A 19,480-nucleotide genomic window follows, 5' to 3' on the forward strand; every position below is an offset into this window, starting at 1 on the left:
CATGTATATATGTATATAATCTATGTATCTATATCTGTATAATAATCTATAGATATAGATTATATATAGATTATATGTGATCTATAGTTATAGATCATATATAATACATATATAATATTTAAACATTTGTACCATAATGACAATTGGTTTATGATATATATACAGATATTCTGACATCTGTAGAGAATAACAAGCAAATCCCATTTGCTTTTCATTACTCTGAGGGTATTATGGTTGGAGTATAAAACTTATCTGTGTTAAAGGAATTTCAAGCATTTTTAAAGGCAGATTGAAGATCAGAATCAATACTGAGTTGCCTTGGATTCACCTAGTTCTTAGTGATTATAATATGGGAGAGAAATATCAAGAATACTTAGCAAGATACACTCTATAAAACAAATATCTATAGAACTGAATATTTCCTGCCTTCCCCTCTCCGTATTCCAAAAAACAAAACTGAAATTTCAAATTTAAGGATTAAAATTGAAGATTTATTTCAGAGGTGGAGGAGGACCCTGGGGAGCTTATGCTATTAAGTCTTGTCAATTTAGGGATGAGGACCTTGACTCTCGGTGGGTCATTAGTCAAGTCAGGAAGGGAACCCAGCCTTCTGCCTCACAAGGTATAATTTGTATACTTTGCTGCACTATTTTTCTGACATAAGGAAGTCTTTCTCTGTAGGTCATCTTTACACATCCTCCCTCATAAATTCGCTTCATTTTATAATCACCACCACTTCCTTTGTTATATATGAGTTTGGGTTAGGGGGACAAAGTTGACATTTGATCCATTTCCCCCCTTCAAAGGTATTTATCTTGTCTATCTTTCCCAATCAGCATTTTTTTAATGTCAACAGTTAATAAGTTTATAAAAGGTAGAATTAAGGAGGGGAAGGTTGAACAAGTGCTATTACTGGTGAAGGTGCTATCTGTCTACTTAGCGTCCTTGTAAACCTGGTACGGTTTAGTGAACTATCCACAGTTGCACATGGGTATTGTGTACTTAAAAATAAGCTTAACAGTCAGCATACTAATCTTTTGAAACAGTATACCACCTAATTTGTCTGTTTCTCTTGCTTTCTTAAAACTGCCTTTTTGTTCTCTATCAAACACAGTGATTATTATAAATATTAACTGGCATTTATTATACACTTTGAAATTAAACATTTTGATACCCTGGAAAGGTTATGCTAAAAGCATAACACTTGTCTTAGATTATATATTTTAATGAATAAAGAAATAAAACTGTACTCTGATTAACTCTTAGAGGATACCTTAAAAAAAAATTAGCCTTAAAATATGCCAGGTCCTTTTATGACCCCTTGGCTGTGTACATGTTTTTTCTCCTACCTGGTACTTCCTCCTTATCCCTGTCTCCCCTTCTCTTGCCATATTGGATCATGAGAGTTTGTCCACAGCACTCTCTGTGACATCAACTTGATCCTTCCTTACACTTGATCCTTTCTCCACAAAGTAGATTTATTTAACACAGGCTTGCGGTTGGCAGATATAGGTAATGAACATCCTCCTTATTTCAGTCTAGCATTCCCATGAGACTCCAAATGCCAACATACCACAGGTAGTACTTACTAATCAGGTTTGCTAATGGCTTTCTATTAGAGTTTGATACCTTCCGTTAAAATTCTTCCATTCATTCTTCCACTCCTCCTAATCAAAAGTCCCTTTCTGAATTTGAATAGAAACCCTATATACCTCCGTCCTAGCATTTATCCCATTTTATTGGAATTACTCATTTGTCACCCAGACTGAATTTGAAGTCTTTTCAGGGCAGTCTGCTCTTCTGTATTTCCCATGAAGTCCACGGTAGCATTTGACATAGGACATGCTAAATGAGAGACTCTTATTTAGAAAATACTTAGTTTGCATTACCATTTTGGAACACATTTACCTCCATTCACATGTACCAAGTAGTCTCTTAATGCTAATTTTGCCTAAAATAACCTATACCATAGCTTGAAGGTGACAGATACTTTGGTAGTCTGACAGCAGATTTCTGTTGTCTTTACCTTGTTTTACAGTTCTTGGGAAGGAAGGAACAGTTTTTAAACTGTTGCCAATGTCTTTAGAATGGGCACCATTTTGGACATAACACTTTAAGTCTGAACTTTGGCATTCAGTACCACTCCCTTTGCTTTATAAGTTTTTCTTTTTCCCTGTAGCTCACACAGAAAAATAGTGTTCACGGGCCGGCCCGGTGGCTCAGGCGGTTGGAGCTCCATGCTCCTAACTCCGAAGGCTGCCGGTTCGATTCCCACATGGGCCAGCGGGCTCTCAACAAAAAAAAAAAAAAAAAAAAAAAAGAAAAAGAAAAATAGTGTTCACAGGAAAGAACATAATACATGCTAAAGGAGAGAAACCTTTTTTTAGCCTTGATAGGACTGTTTGCCAGTCTGTTTTTAATATACCGTGTTTCCCTGAAAATAAGACCTAACTGGAAAATAAGTCCTAGCGTGTTTTTTCAAGGTGACATCCCCTGAACATAAGCCCTAATGCATCTTTTGGAGCATAACTTAATATAAGACCCGGTCTTATTTTCAGGGAAACACAGTAGTTTTGTTACATGGCATAGTTGAGCTGTACTTCAGTAAGGAGATTATTTGCAGAGATTGTCATTCCTGGAGAAGAAAAAGAAAACATGCTACAGAATAATTAAAACATGAAACTGATCTTTGGTGTTATGTTGTGTTTTGGATTGTCCAGTTCTCTTCATTTATCATTATAATGATGATTAATGATGTTACCGTTAATCCACGTGAGTTTATTTTGAAGTAAAGCTGTTGAGACACTTCATTTTTTTACCCCTCCTTTCTCACCCCAGTGTTTAAAAAAAAGTGTAGAGGGGAAGTAGGAGGAGAAAAGAAACAGTAGTATGACAACCATTTGTTCAACACTGAACAAATATTTATTGAATGCCTTTGACTCTGGGCTGGCCTCTGACTGCTAAGACACAGTTACTGCATTTAAGGAGTTCCTAGCCTATTGGGGTGGCTCTGAAGAGTGGGTAGGGCTGGCCAGCACCAGGCCAGAAGCACTGGGGCTGCTTTTTCAGAACAGGTTGGCCCCCACAGGACTTCCAGCTATCCCAGGAGATTCTGACAGAGTGGGGAGTATTGAGTAAAAGTACTTACTAAAGTGCTAAAAAGGTATGTGTGTGTGCTATGGTCAACTTCAAATCCAATGTGTGGATGTAGTTTGATTTGTATAGTAGATACATTTTTCTCCTGTTTTTATCTTGAACAATTACCAACCTATGGGAAAGTTAAAAGAATAGCACACAGAACACTTGCATACCCTTCACCTTGATTCAACCCTTGGAAACATTTTGTCATGTTTTATCTCTCCTCTGTCTCTAAAGATACACACACACACAGTTTTTAACCTTTTGAAAATAAGTTGGAAACATCATGGCACTTGACACCTAAATACTTCAATGTGAATCTCATAAAAACAAAGATATTTTCCTACAGAACCACAATACTGTTCTCTCACCAAAGAGAGAAAAATTAATATTCTCTATTATTTAGTCCATATTCAGAGTTTCCCATGTCTATATCTTTTATAGACATTTAAAAAAATAATCCAACATTGAATCAAAGATTATGTACTGCATTTGATTATCATGCCCCTTTAATGTAGAGTCTAAAATAGTCTTTAAATCTTTTTAGTCTTTTGATACATTTTTTTAAACAACCCAATTTTCTTGTTTTTCTAAAAGATTATATAATTTTTTTAATTTAATTTTATTTTATTGGGGAATATTGGGGAACTGTGTTTCTCCAGGGCTCATCAGCTCCAAGTCGCTGTCCTTCAATCTCGCTGTGGAGGGCGCAGCTCAGCTCCAAGTCCAGTCGCCGTTAGTTGTGGGGGGGGTGGAGGCATAGCCCGCCACCCCATGAGGGTTGAACTGGCAACCTTGCTGTTAAGAGCTCCCGCTCTAACCAACTGAGCCATCCGGCTGCCCCTAAAAGGTTATATAATTGAATCATTTAAATTACACAAGGAAGTTTATCATCTATTAAGGTAATAGGGAAAAGTGAACAAAAATACTAACTTCTTTCATGACATAATTTGTTCCCCCTTAATAAGACTGCACTTTCAGTTATCTTTAATCCGATAATCTTTCATTTATAGATGAAATCTTTCATTTATAGATGGAGATATCAAGTCTTATCTAAGACAGTGGTTCTCAACTAGGGGTGATTTTGCCCCAAGAGACATTTGGCAACATCTGGAGACCTTTTTGGTTGTCACTGCTGGAGGGGTCCTGCTGGCACCTAATGAATAGAGGCTAGGAATGCTGCTAAACATCCTACAATGCCCAGAAAAGCCCCTCTCAACAAAGGGTTATCCAGCCTAACATGTCAGTAACGTCCAGATTAAGATATGTTGGTCTAAAATCATGCAACTGATGAAGAGAGATTTCCATTCAATTTTTATCTGCAAAAAAGGAGCGGGCAGTCTCAAAATATAATAATCTCTTGACCACTAGACATATTTAGGCAGAGGTTCTGGAATATTTCTGGGGATATTAGAAAGGATTTAGGTGTCAGATAAAAGTTTAGGCACTGGAAGTAGAATAGAAAAATTAGATACAGCTCCTCTCATTGAATAACAATCTAATTGGGGCACGAAACCTGTAAAAAAGATAAAGTTTAATACTACTTAGTATTTGATGTTATGGAGACAGAAGAAAGTCCTTTAAATACGGGTATGTCACACCCTCTCTTTGGGGGCAGACCCTCACACGTGCAATTCTCTGTGCCTAGAATTCCTTCCCCCTCTCTTTTCACAAGTATTTATTAGGTGCATAACATTCATTCAATCATCAAATATTTGCCGAGTACCTACTCTGTATCAGGGACTATTGGAGATAATGCAATAAACAAAACAAAAATTGTAACCTGGTTGAGCTTATATTCCAAGTTAGGAGAGACAGACAACAAACAAGATAAATAAGTAGGATGTATTATAGAATGTCAGATGGTAATTGCTATGGAAGAAAATAAATCAGGAAAAAGGGGAAGAGCATACTGGACTAGGGGCTATGACGTTGTCTTCTAAGACTTCTCTAAGAAGGTCATATTTGAGCAAAACCCTGAAGGAAGCGCGGGAGCAAAGTGCATGGTTATCTGAGGGGAAAGCACTCTTAAGTCAGGGGTCGGCAAACTTTTTGTAAAGGACCAGATAGTAAATACAGGGGGTGCCAAAAAGAAATACATACGCATGACTTGTATTCATCTTTTGTTATCCACGTATATTGACTATTACAATTTTAATACGGTATTTTCCCTTCTTAAAGTGTGTATACATTTTTTTTGGCACCCTCTGTATTTTAGGCTTTTCAGGCCATATAGTCTCCGTTGCAGCTCCTCAGCTCTGCTATGGTAGTGCAATTGCAGCCTTAGACTGATCCAGGAAAACCGTGTTTACAAAAAGAAGCCATGGGCTGTACTTGGCTGACTATTACATGAGTGGAAGGAACACCTAATGCAAAGGCCCTGGGTAGGAGTATGGGTGGCATTTTTGAGGGGCTACAAGGAGGCCAATATGGCTGGGACTTAGTGAAGGAAGGGAAAAGTGGGAGATGAGGTCAGAGGTGAAGGTGAGGGTAGCTCCTCAGTAGGGCCTTGTAGGCAGCTGTCATGATGCCTTTTTGTGAAAATGAGGAAGGCAAACATTGAGGGTGCTGATCAGGGAGGTAACATGACCTGGTTGGAAAGTCTAGAATTTGTTTTTGGACGTGTTAATTTAAAGTGCCTATTAAATATCCTAGTGGAGAGGGATATTTCAAAGAGGGACTTGGGTAGATGTATGGAGTCTAGGGATAGATGTATGGAGTAAAATGTGAGGGCCTTCAGCTTAGAGATGGCATTTAAAATAGTAGACTATGCATTCTCAACAGGACCAGTAGTACTCCACAGGGGGCAAAAATTGGTTCTTGGAGTGGGGGTGAAAAAACATTTTAGATATTGTAGTGGTTTGCTCCAAAACTCAACTCTACCCAACACAATCTTACTCTTTAGTATTTGATGGAGATACAATGATTGAGGGGAAAAAAGAAAAAGTTGAAAAGCCTCCTTCAAGGAGTAATAACGAAAACAAAGTTGAGAAATACTGCATTAAATTCTACTCAGTGAGACCACAAGAGAGTGCATATATATAAAGAAGAGGTCTGAGAACTGGGCTCCAGGTGTTTAGAGACGGGCTGATAGGGAGGAACCAGCAAAGGAGATTGAGGAGTGTCTGGTGAAGGGGAGAGGACTAGGCTAGGGGTTTGTCTGGAAGCCAAGTGAAGGAGATGTTTCAAGCAGGAGGGAGTGGTCAGCTGTGTTAGAAGTTGCTAGTGGGCTAGGTAAGATGGACTGAAAATTAACCATGTGTTTGAGGTTATGGTGAAGAAGTCAGACGCTTACTTAGGTCTAAGCTTAAATGTCATTTCATTTATAGGACCATGATCAGGCTGGGTCCCCTTCTTCTTACTTTTTTAAAATTGTGTTAAAAAAACACATAACATAAAATTTACTGCCATAACCACTTTTGAGTGTACCGTTCAGCATTGTGGTGAAATAAATCTCCAGAACTTTTTCATCTTGCAAAACTAAAAGTCTGTACCCATTAAACAACTCCCCTTTTTCCCTTTTCCCCACCCCTGCTAACCACCATCCTACTTTGTTTTTGTGAATTTGATTAGATACCTTGTATAAGTGGAATCATCACAGTATTTGTCATTTTGTGACTAGCTTATTTCACTTAGCATAAAGGTTCATCCATGTTGTAGCAGGTGACAAGATTTCCTTCCTTTTTAAGGTTGAATGATATTCCATGGGTTCCCCTTCTTATATCTTTTCATAACACTGTTATTATAACATGCTCCTTACAAGAAATTGTAATTGGTTATTTGTCTTCTGCGATAGATATTGTATCTCCAAGCTTCAGTGGCAGAATGTGTTTGCTTTTTTCATTAACGTATTCACAGCCTCTGGAAAGTACTGAATGAGAATTCTGTATAAAAATAGAGGACAAAATACCACACTTTGTAAAGAGGAATCTTGAAAATTTTGTTGAAGAGATAAAATTTGAACTGGTTTCAAGTATGTTTGGGGTACTATAACAAAATACTGCAGATTTATTTCTGACAGTTCTGGAGGCCAGGAAATGCAAGGTCAAAGCCCTGGCAGATTCAGCCTCGGCTTTGAGGACTCACTTCCTGGTTCATAGACAGTGGCCGTCTCACATGGTGGTAGGGGCAAGGGAGCTCTCTGTGATCTCTATTACAAGAGCAGAGTTCTTAGGACGTAATCACTCCCCAAAGGCCCAATCTCCAAATATTATCACATTGGGGATTAGGTTTCAATATAAGAACTTTGGGGGGACGCAAACATTCAGTCTGTAGCAAAGAACAAGCAGTAATTTATTAGATTGAGTAAGGGCATTCTAAGCATTCGAGGCAGAGGAAACAGCGTAGAGCTATGCAAGGTTTCATGACAAGGCCCTGTGCACTTAGGGGCCTGAGCAGTTCAGTGAGTTGTTTGGAGGTTCTGGTCAGATGGTGAAGAGCCATGCATGCCTGTGCAGAATACTTTTCTTTTCTGGCACCGTTAGGCAGCGGGGAGCTAATGAAGGTTTCTGAGCCAGTGACTGATGGAATCATATTCCTATTTTTGGTTTGGTTTAGTTTTTGTGTTTTAAAGGACGATTACTCTGGTGGCATTTTGGAAGGGGCACAGGAGTGAGGATAGAAAGATGGCAGGGACAGCAGTTATGAGTGTAGCATTTGTCTAAGCAACACACAGCTAGGACCTCACCTAAGGCAGCGGTTGGCTAGAAGAGACTTTTCAGGAAAAATTTTTGAGGTAGAATCATTGTGGTATGCCGACCAACTGGTTGGGAAGATGACTCAGAAAGTCTCAGAGATTAGGAATGTTAGAGAAGAAACAAATTTGAAGCAGAACAACACTGAGTGCTTTGTGGATGGGATGAATTTGAGGTGCCTTTAGGGCACAGAGGTTGAAGAGTCTGGCAGGGAGATAGAAACACTCATCTAAAGCTTGAAGAGAGGTCTGGGCTGCTGTTTATGATGTGCCTGTTTGCTGTAGTTGGCTCCCAATGTGGATTATCTCTCATCTGCATATTAATCCTGCAAACTGAACACTATTCTCTATTTTTTGTTATGAAAATGAAGGCAGAAGCTTATTCAAGGTCACAGCTAGCAAGTGGTGGTGACAGAATCAACATTTAGATCTGTCATGTAGGAATTAAGGTAAAGGGAATTTCAACAGAATTTAAGAATAAAAGGTAATTGCATATGCTAGATAACTATCTAGAATTTTAGGAGTATCAGTGGATTAAGAAATATCAGTGCTTTGCAAGCAAAAGAAGTTTTAATTGGTAGTCAGTCCTTTCTTACCTTCCCAAATCTTGGTTTAGGGTACGTTATTTAAGTTTTTTTGTTTGATTGGTTTTTTATAAAAACATTTTACCTCCATTCTGGAGTTTTTCCTTTTGGGACTGTGCCATTCTACCAATTTTAGGAGGAATTGGAATACCTTCAGGTATTAATCTAGAACCTAAGATTTGGCAAAACCGTGACTTGAATTCTCATCCCATTCTGAACACGTGAATTTCTGTTGGTTTAGGCAAGACCCTGAGAAATATGACTTTGAGTCAGTAACTTGTCTTGTTTGAGCCTTCTTGGCCCATCTGAAAAATGATGATATTTCTTGCCTCATGGGGTTTGGCACAGTTCCTGGTACATAGTAGCTAAGTACTCAATATATTCCTTCTCTTGCCACTCACTGGTGTTTCTCTCCTCTGAATGTATCTAAATACCTTTTACCATCTGTCCTTCCTGCTGTTGAAACTGAAGGTCCAACTTCAGCTACTTACCTTTTGTTCCTGGCATTCATGATCTGTAAGTCCCAAATCTTAAATCTAAATGAAAGGATAAATTCTATACGTAAGATATCACCTTTGAATTATAAGACAACTTCTCACGAAAACCTTGATTCTGTATATTTTAAATACATGAATAACCACCAAGAATTATGAAAGAAGGGGACCAGAAGAAATAACAGCTTTCGTAGAAAAGTTATGAATTCCAAGAAAACAATTTGCAAACAGACTTGAGACACAGTGTATATTAGTAACTTGGGACTGCCTGCACTTGTCCATCATGTCTTCTTTTTCAAGGAAGCAGTATTTTAGGAATCATTTTCTCTAGTCTGAAATAACAGAAGGAACATCAATCAGATCTGCATATAACTGTTTCTGAATGCTTTGAAAAATGTTTCATAAATAAGACAATTTCAAGATTTAATGAACAATATTATAAATGAATGACTTGGAATTAAACGTTCATGTTTTTCCTTAAGCACTTGAAATATATGGTACTAATTATTTTAGATAATAGACAAATCCATTTAAAATCATGGAGAAATCAATTTGGCATCTTCATTTTTCTGTACATTAATCAGAAATTTAGAAGCTCTTTTGAATACATTGTTAGCTAATAAAATAGTTCAATAATCGAATTTAAATTAAAATAAACTTTAAGGAACATTGGCAGTCTCATCCATTAAGCTGAATAATTTTCTTTATCTGTATTTGTTGAGTCAGTGGGCAGACTGGAGCTTATCTAAACTAACAGACAGTACCCATTCGAGTAGGTTTTGCTTCTTTAAACAAAGAAGGCTTACATTTTAATAATATTTTTTGTTGAGTTCAAGAGCAAAGGGTTTGTTTTCTTTTTGAAAACTCAGTTAAGATAATTTTCTAAATAAATATTAAACTTTATTACTAACTTAAAAGGTTATGCGATGATATTTTAAAGCTCATTTGCAAGGGTTAATTAAGTAAATTGTTTTGTGTATTCAGCTTACAATTAAGATATTGCCTGTATTTACATTGGCTTATTTGCATTTTTCCCACAGGCAAGTTTCAGATATGGGTAGTGATATATATGAGCATGCCTAATTGTAAATACAAAAGATACCATGCAGAAAAATATTTTTGCCAAAATAAACTACATGTTAAATCTGAAGATCTGTGCTAAACTCTGTGGGGGTAGATTCACACTTTACCGTGACAGCATTTATTAATTCCATGAAAAACTTCGTTTCCAACAATTAAAAGTACTAAGTTAACCTTTTGAGTAAGTAAATAGTAAGCCTTACTCTGAATAGTTTTCCAGTAAGTGAAGTTAAAATCACAAATAGGTGATTTCCTAGCATGTTTATGACACTATCAAGTATTGTGGGAGTTACAGAGGTCTTGTTTATATTTTCTTTTTTATCTATGGCCATATTTAAAAAATACTAATAGCCTGAATTATATATCCAACAATGTTGTTTTGATTTGAATCCTAAACTGGCTAATTGAGAAATCATAATTTGACACATTAGCTTATCATTTTTCTTCTTTTTTTTTAATTTTTCTTTTTTTAAGATTTTATTCGGGAAGGGGAACAGGACTTTATTGGGGAACAGTGTGTACTTCCAGGCCTTTTTTCCAAGTCAAGTTGTTGTCCTTTCAGTCTTAGTTGTGGAGGGTGCCGTTCAGCTTCAAGTTGTCCTTTCAGTCTTAGTTGTGGAGGGCGCAGCTCAGCTCCAGGTCCAGTTGCCATTGCTAGTTGCAGGGGGCGCAGCCCACCATCCCTTGGGGGAGTCGAACCGGCAACCTTGTGGTTGAGAGCCCACTGACCAATGTGGGAATCCAACTGGCAGCCTTCGGAGTTAGGAGCATGGAGCTCTAACCGTCTGAGCCTCCAGGCCGGCCCAGCTTATCATTTTTCTTGAATGACCAAATATACAGGATTCAGCATCATTAGAAATTTTTCCGGTTAAAAGTGGCGTTCAAGAGTTGTTTGTGAGATCATTTCTCTTCTGCCTTAGGGATAGTATTGTGCATCTCTAACCAATACTGAATTTATATTAACATTGTAAAACATTTTTTTCATTATTTAAAAACTTTAAATTAAATTGACAGAATATCATAATAAAAAGTAAAGATATTGCCTCAAGTAGTACAAAAAAAGCTGACAACTTTGAGGTTTTATTACGTACTGCGTTTCCCTGAAAATAAGACCTAGCCAGACCATCAACTCTAATGCATCTTTTGGAGCAAAAATTAATATAAGACCCAGTCTTATTTTACTATAATATAAGACCGGGTATAATGTAATGTAATGTAATGTAATGTAATGTAATGTAATGTAATGTAATAAATATAAACCAGGTCTTATATTAATTTTTGCTCCAAAAGACGCGTTAGAGCTGATTGTCCAACTAGGTTTTATTTTCAGGGAAACAGGGTAGTGTACTTGAATAATAAAGTAATACTGGTTTTGAAACACGATGCTCTGTAACCCTCTGCCTTGATTATTGTTTCCCTGAAACTTCTTCAATTATGCACACACTCATTCCCCACTGCGCATGTTTACACAACAGTCGCAGGCTGGCTTGGTATATTCACATTGTCCTGCTCTTTGAAGACAAGAATGGTGTCCCCAAGGCTAAGCACCTTGTCTGGAACATACTGAGCTTTTGATAAATGTATTTCTAATCAATTTAGAATCAGAGATCATTAACAGTTATTTGGGTATCATTTGGATTTGGCATCTAATTAGAAAATATTACATTCCAGAGTTCATATTAAAAGCTCAATACCTTAGTCTTTTGAGAGCTATTTTGCAATAGAACAATTCTGAACTGCTTTGCGTGTATTCTCTTGCTCAACATGTAATTTTTGCCAAGGACAGGCTCTACTCAAAGTGATGACTCAGAATATTAATCCAACCTAAATATGGGTTCATGTCACTGTTTTCTCCTCTGTGATTCTCTATCTCGTTGTATTGGCAGCACACTCCTCAAAATGTATTGCTGCTCTGTATCATTCATTAACCCTGGTGTACACTATGTGCATTCCCTCCTTTTCCAAGACCAAGAATGAGATATTTCACCTTTTTAAGGAGGCAGCGTGAGAGTTTTCACCATAGGTCTTAAACATACTGCTTTTTAAATTGATGCTTTAAAACTGTCTAATGGGCATGTGTATCATTTTTATTATACATAATTACGTACAACTCTGTTTTAAAATTCTTAGATATGATGTTTATATACTCAGTTACGTTTAGTGACTATAATCAATGAACTCATTTTTGTTCATCGACTTTTTAAAATAGCAGCTTTATGGAGCTGTAAGTCACATAACAGAGTTCACCCTTTTAAAGTGTGCATTCACAGAGTTGTGCAACCATCACCACTCTTTAATTTTAGAATATTTTTATCACCCCAAAAGAAACCTTGCATTCATTAACAGTCACTCTCCTTTTCTCCCTCTTCCCATTCTCTAGCAACCACTAATCTACTTTCTACTATGTGGGTGGATTTCACCTATTCGAGCTATTTCATAAATGGAATCGTGATTGTGGCCTTTTGTTTGGCTTCTTTTACTTAGCATAATGTTTTTGAAGTTTATTCATATTATAGCATGTCAGTACTTTGTTCATTTGGGGTTAAAAAGCATTCCATTGTATGGATATATACCACATTTTATTCATTCATTAGCTTTGAGGGACATTTGGGTTTTTACCACTTTTTGACTTATTATCAACAACGCTGCTGTGAACACTCATGTACAAGTTTTTGTGTGGACATATGTTTTATTTGTCTTGGGTGTATCTCGTAGTAGGAATAGAATTGCTGTGTCCCGTTGGTAACTGATTAACTTTTAAGGAACTGCCAAGCTGTCTTGCATAGAGGTTGTACCATTTTATAATGCAGTCAGCAATGTATGAAGGTTCTAATTTCTCCACATTCTCACCAGTATTTGTTACTGACTTTTATTTTAGCCATTCTTGTGTGTGTGAAGTGGTTTTCATTTGCATTTCCCTGATGACTAGTGATGCTGAGAACCTTCTTGTGCTAGTTAGTTGTTGGCCACTTCTATATCGTTTTTAGAGAAATGTCCATTCAAATCCTTTGCCCATTTTTACTAGGTTATTTGCCTTTTTGTTGTTGAGTTGTAAGAGTTCGTTTATATTCTGGATAAAAGTCCATTATCGGATATAAAATTTCCAAGTATTTTCTCCATTCTCTGATTGTCTTTTCACTTTCTTAATGATGTTCTTTGATGCACACAAGTTTATCATTTTGATGAAGTTCAAAATTTTTTTATTGTGTTTTTGGTTTTCTAAGAAATAATTATCTATTCCAAGGTCATGTAGATTTACTCCTGTGTTACATTTTGAGTTAATTTTTGTACATGGTATGAGGTACAGGTCCAGTTTCATTCTTTCACTTGTATGTATTCAGTTGTCTCAGCATCATTTGTTGAAAAGGCTAACCTTCCTCCATTGAATTGCTTTTATGTCTTTGTCAAAGATCAACTAAATTGTTTTGTTATCCTTATTTAAAAATCACAAATATGAGGTTTTATTTATGAAATCGCAATTCAGTTCCATTGTTCTGTATGTTTATCTTTATGCCATTGTCTTAATTATTATAGCTTTTTAGTAAATTTTGAAAGTGGGAAGTGTGAATCCTCAAGCTTTGTTCTTCTTTTTCAAGATTATTTTGACTATTCAGGATTCCTTGCATTTCTGTGTAAGTTTTTTATAGTCAGCTTGTCATTTTTTGCAAAGAAGCCAGGGGGAATTTTGACCCTGATTGCATTGAATCTATAGACGATTTGGGGGAGTATTGCCATCGTAACAATATTAAATTCCATTCCATGAACATGAGATGTCTTTCCATTTATTTAGGTCTTTTTAAATTTCTTTCCATAATGTTTTGCAGTTTTCAATGTACAAGTTTTACACTTCTGAGAGGTTTTTTTATGTTATTATAAATAGAATTTTCCTAATTTTATTTTAGGATTGTTTATTGTTAATGTATAGAAATACAACTGAATTTTACATATTATTGTATTCTGCAACCTTGCTGAACTCATTTATTATAGTCGGGTTTGTTTTCTTCCTTTTCCTGGATTCCTTAGGTTTTTCTATATACAAGATTATGTCATCAGTGAATAGAAAGATTTGTTTCTATTTATTTCATCCTTTTTGATCTGAATGAATACTTTTTATTTCTTATTTTGCCTAATTGCCCTGGCTAGCCACTCCGATATAATGTTGAATGGAAGCTATGAGAACAGACATCCATGACTTGTTCCTGATTTTAAAGGAAAGCATTCAGTCTTTTACAATTAAGTATGATGTTAATTGTAGGTCTTTTGTAGATGCCTTTCATTAGATTGAGGAAATTCCCTTTTATTTCTTTGTTGAGGTATTTTTTATTTTATTTTATTTCTTTGTAATCATGAAAAGGTGTTGGATTTTGTGAATTTTTTTCTACATCTTTTGAGATGATTGTAGCATATTGATTGATTTTTGCATGGTAAACCAACCTTTCATGCCTGGTATAAATTACACTTGCTCATGGTGTGTAATCCTTTTTTTATATGTGCCGCTTAATGACGAAAATACCTTCTGAGAAATGTGTTATTGGCAATTTCATCATTTTTGTGCAAACATTATAGAGTATACTTACACAAACCTAAATGGTATCACCTACTACACCTCTAGCCTACATGGTATGCTACTATCATAAATACAGTCTGCCATTGACTGAAATGTCATTTTGTAGCACGTGACTTTTTTGTTGGATTCTGTTTGCTAGTTTATTGTTAAAGATTTTTGTGTGTATATTCATAGGGATACTGATCTGTAGCTGTTGTGTTTTTTTTGTGATATCTTTGTCCATTTATTTTAAGTTGTGACAAAATATTCTTAACATAAAATTTACCATTTTAACCATTTTTAAGTATACAATTCTGTGCCATTAAGTACATTCATATTGTTCTACAACCATTACCACCATCCATTCCAGAAGTTTTTCATCTTCCCAAAATGGAACTATGCACTCATTAAAAAAATAACTCCTCATCCTCCCTGGCTCCCAGCCCTTGGCAACCACAATTCTACTTTCTATCTCTCTGACTGCTGTAAGTATCTCATATAAGTGGAGTCATACAATATTTGTCCTTTTGTGATGGCTTATTTCACTAGCATAACTCAAGGTTCCTGCATGTTATAGCATGTATCAGAATTTCCTTTTAAAGACTGAATAATATTCTCTTGTACATCACATTTTATTTATTCATTCATTCATTGATGGACACTTGAGTTGCTTCCACCTTTTGGCTATTATGAATAATGCTACTGTAACCATGGGTGTTTGTATATCTGTTCAAATCCCTACATTCAATTCTTTTGGATATATATCCACAAGTATAGCTGCTGGATCATGTGGTAATTCTATATTTAATTTTTAAGAACTGCTATACCGTTTTTCACTATGGCTGCATCATTTTACATTCCCACCAGCAGTGCACAAAGCTCCAATTTCTCTACACTCTTGTGAACACTTATTTTCTGTGTTTTTGATAGTAGCCATCCTAATGTATGTGAAGTGTCTTTGGTTGTAATACAAGGGTAATACTGACATTGTAAAATAAGTTAATAAGTGTTCCCTCCTTTTCTTTTTCTTTCTTTCTTTTTTTTTTTTTTTTTTTTGAAAGTGTGAGGGATTGAGATCTTCTTTTTAATTCTTCTTTAAATGTTTGGTAGACTTCACCAGTCATGGCATCAACTTATGGGCTTTTCTTTGTGGGAAGTTTTTACAAAGCATTCTGTTTACTTCGTGTAGGTCTATACAGATGGTCTGTTTCTTCTTGAGTCAGTTTTGGTGTTTCATATCTTTCTAGAAATTTGTACACTTCATCTAGATTCCCTAATTTGTTAGCGTACAACCGTCAGTAGTATTCCGTATAATCATCTTTATTTCTGTAAGGTCTGTACTGATAGCCCCTCTTTCATTCCTAACTTAGGTAATTTGAGTCTTCTCTCTTTTTTCCTTGGTCAGTCTAGCTAAAGATTTGTCCATTTGTTGATTTGTTCAAAGAACCAACCATTGGTTTTGTTTATTGTCTACTGTTTTTCTGTTTTCTCTTACATTTATTTCCTCTCTAATCTTTATTTCCTTTCTTCTCCTTGCTTAGGATTTAGTTTGATCTTCTTTTCCTAGTATTAAAGGTACATGGTTAGATTATTGGTTTGAGACCTTTTTTCTTTTTTAAAAATTTCCCTCTAATTACTACAACTCATAAGTTATGTTGTATTTTATTTTTATATGCCTTAATTCTATTTTGATCCTGGGTTAGTAAATCGAAGCATTTAACAAGTGTACAATTTTGAGACTCGTAAATGTTTACTCTTTAGATCACCTCAGTTCCTTTAAGTAAAATTGATATATTTACAGAACTTATTAATTAAAAGCATTTCTGAAAAGTGCTGTCCTTTAAAAAGTGAATTTTCCCCATACATTATTCTAAATCTACTTAATCCACCTCCCCCCAATTTACAGTTTTCTATTCCATTTTTTAGTTTTTCACCTTCCTATTTTTTTGTCTTATTCTCATCCCAGTTTAGACATGAACCTCAAAAAAGTAACGTGTTGCATTCCTATGTATATCATTCACATGGGACTGAGAATTGTCTTCTGTGTGCTTTTATTATCTCTGCTTTTTATTTATGGTCTTTTCCTTCATTGAGGCTAAAAGTGACTTTTTTTAAATGGAGTGATTTTATTTTGTAATAATTATAGAGTGAACTGTAGAAATATTTAGGTTTCTAAAAAAAGTAGAGTAGATATTAGACACTTTGGGAGGAGGGGTTCAGTTTGCTTCATTACAAATTAGCATAGTGAGACCTGATGGAAACTCTCGCAGTTACCCCATTAATTGAAACCTTGTTTACGTGAGTTATTTTTCCATTTAGCAGTGTGTATTAAATACCTGTTCGTTTTTAGGCACTAGGTTCTGGAGATACAGAAGTAGTCAAAGGCAGATTGGGTCCTTGTCCTCATGGAGCTTGGTCTAGTGGAGACAAACATAAACTAAATCACAAGTAAATGTGAAATTGTATCTGTAGTGCTATGAAGGAGAAGTTTAGGATGGTAAGAGTATAAAACAGGAATTTTACATAGTTTAGAAGTTCTAAAAAGGCTTCTCTTGAAAGAGTTATGGTTGCATAGGAGTTAAGTAGATCAAAGGATGAAAAGTGAGTTCAGCAATAATGGCATCTCTGTGGACATGGTAATAAAATGACGGAGCTGAGAAAAATTTAGGAGGTCCAGTCACCTGGTCTTAGGGGTGGAGATGTGAGAACGGGGTTCTAAGAATGAGTCCCTGATTTCTGGCTGTGCTGTTAAGTGAATGTGGTGCTATTGACTAGGGTGGAGAACAGTCAAGAGTAGAGAGAGTAGCACTGAGGCTTGAGAAACTCCAATAATTTGATGGCTAGGAAGAGGAGGATATACCAGTACCAGACAGGGTGAGAGAATAGAGGCAGCCAGATCCACAAAAGGAGAGCATGGAAGTGTCCTGTCCTGGGATGCCAGGGAAGCACATCTAACATATCAAGATGAGGGAGTGTGCAGGAGATTATATATTCCGGAAAAGTAAGATAAGGACTGAAACGTGATCATTGGATTTAATGATACAGTATTCAATGGTGACCTTAACAGTAGCTGCTGTGAGAGAGTAGGGACTCCGGGATCTGTATTGGTTGGTGTAGTGTCAGGAGTGAGTCAGTGGTGAGGAGATGGAGACAACAAATACAGATAACTCTTTGGAGAAATTTATCTCCTTAGTGAAAAAAGGGAAGAGGATAGGATGGCTGTAGATGAAGGTAGGTTTGATATTGAGAGAAAGAATGAGAGGAGCTCAACTTCTGAGGGAGTAAGGATGCCACAATGGTAAAAGTTGAGCATACTTGACATAGTCTTGGTGAAAGATGTGATTATGAGAAAGAAATGTGGAAGCCATATTATTGGTACTAATAGCTACCATCAATTAGGCATCTGCCCTGTGTTGAATTTAAAATTTTTGAAGTAGTCACTAATTGTTGTTTGGTTTTTTTTTTTTTAACCATAATCCCCTTTTGTCAGAAGAATGATGAAAATGGAAACTGCTCAGGGGAAGGAATTGAATTCCCTACAACAAACTTATATGAACTGGAAAGCCGTGTTTTGACTGATCATTGGTCCATCCCGTACAAGCGAGAAGAATCACTAGGCAAATGCCTGTTGGCATCTACATACCTAGCAAGACTTGGTGAGTTCTCAGACTTCAGGACACCTGAGATTTTTATTTTTTTTTTATACAAGGCCTGGCTTTAATCTTAGCTCTTGTCGTTGCCTATCTGTATAATCTTAGATCATTTACTCTCTCTTACGTAGTCTTTGCTTATCCCATGTGGAATAAAAGCTTTGAATTAAATCACCTGTTTTCCTCTATCTCCAATAGAGTGCAAGATTCTTTAAAATACAATTGAAAAGCTTTATAGAAATTGAAATTAACTTTTTCCACAGAAGCTTGGAGCATTTAAAATTAAGCCTCAATTCAGTGACTTCTTTTTTAAAGAGAATAAGTTAATATTTATTTAAGAAACAGTCTGTAATTATTATGTGCTTGGCACTGTCTTAAGTGCTTTACAAATATCAAACTAAGAGAGGAATAAAATACCACTAGTTTGTAAGAATAGGTGTCAATATAAATATAAGGAAGCTTCTATACTATATATTAAAGAGAAAATATTTTTCACATTGTTCAATTTTAAGAAGAATTGGGCCACTGTTTTGTGATTTTTTTTTTTCTTTAAAAGTGTTCATAGTTTACCACCTTGATTCAGTATGAGGCACATCAGTAGGAAGTGTTTTGACTAGGATTAGATTTAATCCTAATAGGCAATTTTATGGTACGTTTATTACTGGCTTCTCAGCAACAACATTTATTGAGTGCCTGTTAGGTAGGGTATAGGTACTGTGCTAGACAGAGGGTCCAAAAAAAAGAGAAGGTATTCAGCAGTGTTCCAGTGATAAGCAAAACTCTGTTATTGAATTGTTGTTTCTTAAAATATATTCCAAAGGATAGTTTTATGGGGGATTCATTCGTTCACTTAGCAAATTTTTATCATTTTCTGTGTACCAGGCACAGTTCTGTGCATTTTATTACACAGAGTTCATCAGTTTATTTTAGAGAAGAAGAGTGATTTGGGCATTTACTGAAAATGTTTCTGTTTTTATAGATTTAGATTGTTTTTATTATTTAGGAAAATAACGGTAAGTAGTTGCTATTGGTGTTTTAGTAGCTATTTAATCAGATCATTTGAAGATACTCTGACATGGAAACATAAGTTTAACCATTTCAGTTCTAGTTAGTATTTATTATACTATTAAATGTATATTAATAATTAATATTAATAAATTGTGCTATTAATAAGTAAATTAATACTGTGATTGTTTCTCAACCGATTCCTTCATCAGAATGAATATCCCTTAAAAATCAAAGTTTCTATAATAAATAGTTCCAGGTGTATGAATTTGGAATGCTACATATGGTCT

At 35.8% G+C, this 19,480-nt stretch overlaps 1 protein-coding gene across 3 annotated transcripts in view; it reads left to right on the forward strand.

Annotated features, from left to right (window-relative positions):
* The window catches only part of USP24 (ubiquitin specific peptidase 24), a 128,408-nt gene that overhangs the window by 12,420 nt on the left and 96,508 nt on the right, over nucleotides 1-19,480 (forward strand). For 2 of the 3 annotated variants that reach the window (XM_081055781.1, XM_081055780.1), the window contains exon 2: nucleotides 18,026-18,191. Coding sequence is in view for 2 of the 3 variants with exons in the window: in XM_081055780.1 (XP_080911906.1) it covers nucleotides 18,026-18,191 (166 nt within the window). In the remaining variant the exon portion in view is untranslated. The remainder of the gene's footprint in view (nucleotides 1-18,025; nucleotides 18,192-19,480) is intronic. The other variant, XM_081055779.1, reaches the window with a different exon arrangement.

Source organism: Rhinolophus hipposideros (assembly GCF_964194185.1).
Source record: "Rhinolophus hipposideros genome assembly, chromosome: 8".
In the NCBI taxonomy this organism is placed as follows: domain Eukaryota; kingdom Metazoa; phylum Chordata; class Mammalia; order Chiroptera; family Rhinolophidae; genus Rhinolophus; species Rhinolophus hipposideros.